At 36.9% G+C, this 4573-nt stretch overlaps 1 protein-coding gene across 1 annotated transcript; it reads right to left on the reverse strand.

Moving 5' to 3' along the window:
• Positions 1 to 1742: 1742 nt before the first annotated feature.
• Positions 1743 to 2918, reverse strand: LOC139715625 (galactosylceramide sulfotransferase-like). Its single transcript, XM_071627183.1, has one exon. The coding sequence runs from the start codon at positions 2916 to 2918 to the stop codon at positions 1743 to 1745; it is 1176 nt and encodes a 391-aa protein (XP_071483284.1).
• Positions 2919 to 4573: the final 1655 nt, after the last annotated feature.

The raw sequence follows: 4573 nt of genomic DNA on the forward strand, positions 1-4573 counted from the left end.
CGTCAACAACCAACATCGTTTTCTGGCTCGTATTGAACAAGGTTTCAAGACAAATTTCACACGCCACAACACGTTAAAGGAAACACAAACCCAAAGAGCAATGTGGATTGAGTAAAAGCATTAACATCAGTAGAACACATCAGCAAAAGTTTAAGGAAAATCGGACAATGATTCAAAAGTTATGAATTTTCAAAGTTTTGGTGTTGGAATCGCTGGATGAGGAGACTACTAGAGGTTATGACGTATGAGTGGACAACAATGTAAAGAAAATATAAAAGGAATTCCACAAAAATTTGCTTTTCTGGCAAAATGAAAGAGTACTTGACTAACCGCTTTCAGAAATCAGGGGGAATAATTGCTACCCCTAACATTATATCAATATAAAGTTGATGGGATGAGTAATTTTCATGAAAATGAATTTTTATTGTATTGCCTTTATATTTTTTTAAATATTGTAGTCCACTCATACGTCATAACCTCTAAAAGTCTCCTTACCCAGCAGTCCCAACACCCAAACTATAAAAAAAAAACATAACTTATGCATCGATTGTCCGATTTTCCTAAAACTTTCATTGATGTATAATTCTACTAATGTTACTGCTTTCACTCAATCCACATTGCTCTTTGGGTTTGCGTTCCCTTATTAAAGGGATCGTACAGTTTTGTTTAAGACCTAATTTCAGGTTTCTAACATTTTTTGGTGAGATAATGAGAAACCTCTTATGAAATAAGAAAGAACATATAATTCTATGAGGAATTCAATGCTTATTTGATGAAAATTGGTTTAGTGAAATGGCTGAGATATCCAAAAAAACAAAAAACAAAAGAGCGATTCTAATAAAGTGTGGGACGTACACTCTATTACGATCGCTTTGTTTTGTTCTTTGTTTTTTGATGTTTCAGACATTCCAAGCCCGATTTTCATCAAATAAACTTTGAATTCCTCTTAAAATGGTATGCTCTGTACTATATCATAAGTGTTTTCTTGGTATCTCACAAAAAGTTCAAATCCCAATTCTCATCTCCACCAATACTGTACCATCCCTTTAACTTATAAGAAAGTGAAAGTGAAACAGAGGAATTTTGGATAAGGTTGTTTATCAAATCTAAGTACACTAACACATTAATATCACAAGACAAAATGAGTATCGAACAAGTTTTTGTAGAAAATGTTCACGTGCCATTTACGAAATATCAATCATCTGGATATCGACGCATGAGCGCAAAAGTGAAACAGGGTACGTTTCGAAAGCAGTTACTACAAATTTTGGATGACACGCACATGTATTACGGTTATCAAGTTCAAGTATAGACGTAAATGACCTAATGACGTCATAATACACTAATTATCTCCCCCTCTTCCAATGGCTTTCGGACCCAGAGCAAGAGTGTAGTGATTTCTCTCGCTAGCAATTTAAGACACGGACAAAAACTATGAACAAAGATTTCAAACTTATACATGATCAAGACACAAAGAAAGGCCAGATATTAAAACTTGACATGATCATAGAAAATTGCATTGTGAATTGACAACTGAACATTGGAAACAATAAGTGTCCAGAAATAAAGAAAGATTTTGACAAACACAGTATAAGGTGATATGCTGGTAGCGTATCACCTATAATAAAGTAAGAAGAATGTAAAAAAAAAGATGAGAAGAATGCTCTTATGTGTGCTAGCGCTAACCCGGAAGTGGCCGTATTGACGATCATAGCACCAATCCATCTTCAAAAACACTTGAATCAACTGCCACGTTCACGCGCCCTCCGGGCAGCTTCCTCTTTAGCACGCTTCACCATAGCCCGCCGAATGAGGGTAGTATACGGTACATCGCCACGCATCAGATCCACGCAGAATTTGGACTTGCGTTTCAACATCAGTTTGTCTTCTCTCCGATCCTTTGTGTCATTCTTGGACTGGTTGACGCATGAATTCATGACATTCTCTTCCAGGGAGTGGAAGTGGGCCAGGTCCTTTTGAAATTGGGGCCCATATTCTGCCACTTTCTTCCAGAGCGTCCTGTTAAAGTGTTCGTATAGCATCACGTCTCCAGCGCTCCAAGTCCGAATCTTCCTGGCGATTTCATCAGTGACGGTGTATCTGTGACTCTTGCTGCGAATGCCGTTGGATATGTACAAAATATCTTCGAAGTCCCAGCACATTAGCTTCCGAAAGAGTATTAGCGATTCATCGAAGTACTCGGTTATCATCATCAGGTCTATTTCTTGCGATATCTTGTCAATCAACGATTGAATATGATTTTTATCTTCATCGTATTTGTGATCGAAGCCAAAATCATACAGCTGCCCATTTCTACTTCTGGTCCAGAAATAAGCCTTCTTCCTGTAGTAATACTGCGGATTATTCATAAACGTCTCGAAGGGATTTTTTGTTCTTATTTTCAAATGTCTTCCCATTTCGAAATAGCCAAAAGCCGACTCTAATTGTGATACTGGATTCCTGAGAATAGAAACATACTTGGCATTGGGTACTGCGATGTCCATATCCTTGCGGTTATATCTGACGTGATTAACCAACATGTCAAAATCTGTTCGTGTCCTATTCGGAACTCGGAAGGGCATGAAAGTCCTGAACAACTTTTCGCTCGATAGGATATGGTTTTTCTTACCTAACGCAAATGAGAGATTTCGCAAATATCCGAATCTCTCGAGGATAGAGGCCATGGTGGTCGAAGCTGTTTTATGCGTCTTCACGTACACAACCCTCTGAGCAGGTTTGCAAGGGATGTATGGAGGAGAAATCGTACCGGACGGATCTTGAGTTGAGTTGATAGGTATTACGGCACTTTCTTCACTGGGAGTTCCGTTGTACAATTGACGCATGATGTCTTCTCTCCAATAGTCCGTCCCAGGGGACTGCCGAAATCCAGTTGTCGCATTTGAAGAGTTAGCTGGCATTACTGTGTTCCTGAAGAGCGACGCCCTTTCAATCTATTGAATCAGCAGAGAAGAATCACCACAATTGTTCGATCAATTTGGTCTCAAAGAGATCTGAAATACTAACCATTTCATGGTAAGCTTTTTCCGTCCATTTTGCACTAAAAAAAAATCGGTTTCAACTATTTTCAAAATTCAAATTTGTCCCGAGAAGCACACAGAATGCAAATCCTAACTTCACTTTAGTCAATTATCATTTTAATTTGTTTTTCGTCAACCATTTTTCAAAGACATCGCATTCAAAATAGACAGTTGTCATTGAAATTCGTCCCCGCCGCTCATCGACTGGAAAATGTAAGAATCAAATTCGTCCGTGTTCGCATCGTGTAATAAATTTACAAATTAATAAACAATGTACACATTCGTATTAGCAAATAGTATTGGTCTTTTGAGGATTGAGAAGGTGAACCACTTCTACGCCGGCATTTTCTCACTTTTTCCGGTATTCGGCGGCCAGAGAACACCAAAAACAATAAAGGCAATTTGTAATTATGTCGTGACGACATTTGGATTTGAGCGCTTTTTTTCTAATTTTATGCCTTTGCATCTTATGTATGAAACAAGCTTTGTTTAACATGGAAAACTGCAAAATAACAATAATAATAATAATAGTAGTAATAATAATAATAATAATGATAATAACGATAATAATAATGTCTTTTAATTTTCTTACACTAAAACGGACTTAAACACTATAGGGCCCTACACATGTGAAATTAATTGTCTTTAATCAGAATGTGCCTTGAAATCGCGGATCACTGTTTTCGCTTTTGCGACAAGCATTTAAAATATTTGTTTCGGTGTGTACCCTGATTAGAGCGTGTTTTTATGTGTCAATGTGTGTGTATGCGTGTGTGAAAGTGTGTGTGCATATTTTGTGTGTAGAGGTGAGGTACATGTGTGTGTGTGTGTTACACCTAAATGTGGAAAAAAAGTGCACAGTTGCAGGAAAAATGAAATTACCAAGAAACTATGACAGAAAAGAAATGAAATGAGTTTTAAGGAAAATTTGACGAAAATGATCGCTGAAAGGATGAAATTGCTTATTGCTGTTATGCGTGCAGCGAGTGTGTCGGACGAATTTGAATGGTTAATTAATGACGAGAATGTGTGCCAAAATAATGACTAAATTGAATAGATTATTTTCGTTCGGATATGATCGACAAAAGACGAATTTGAAACCAGGATTGGCATATTCCAGAATTCTCGGGACGAAATTGAATTATGAATCTATCAAAAATGAATGAAAAAAGTTTGAAAATGAAAGGGAAAACCTATGTAAAAAAGCTAAAAATACAATTGTAAACCTCAGACAAGAAACAAACAAACAAACTAACTAACATAACAAACAAGGTATGAAATTTTGCCACAAATTCTGAAATCAGGGAGATTTCTTGTTTGCTCTTCATTCCGTTAATCCGAAAATGAAAAACAAACAAACAAACAAACGAACAAACAAACAAACAAACAACCAATCGGACAAACAAACAAACAAACAATCGGAGGTAAGTTTATAATTGTATATAAACACGTTCATTTTCGGATTAACGAAACTTCGGAATAACGACTTTCGGAATGACGCCACAAATGCTGGGATTAACGAATATCCCGGTATA

Source organism: Diadema antillarum, unplaced genomic scaffold, assembly GCF_040938485.1.
Source record: "Diadema antillarum isolate AM-2024a unplaced genomic scaffold, OU_Dant_1.0 scf00000052, whole genome shotgun sequence".
Lineage (NCBI taxonomy): Eukaryota > Metazoa > Echinodermata > Echinoidea > Diadematoida > Diadematidae > Diadema > Diadema antillarum.

Coding starts and splice junctions, on each gene's coding strand:
- LOC139715625 (XM_071627183.1), bottom strand. CDS start 2,918: ATGCCAGCTAACTCTTCAAATGCGACAACTGGATTTCGGCAGTCCCCT.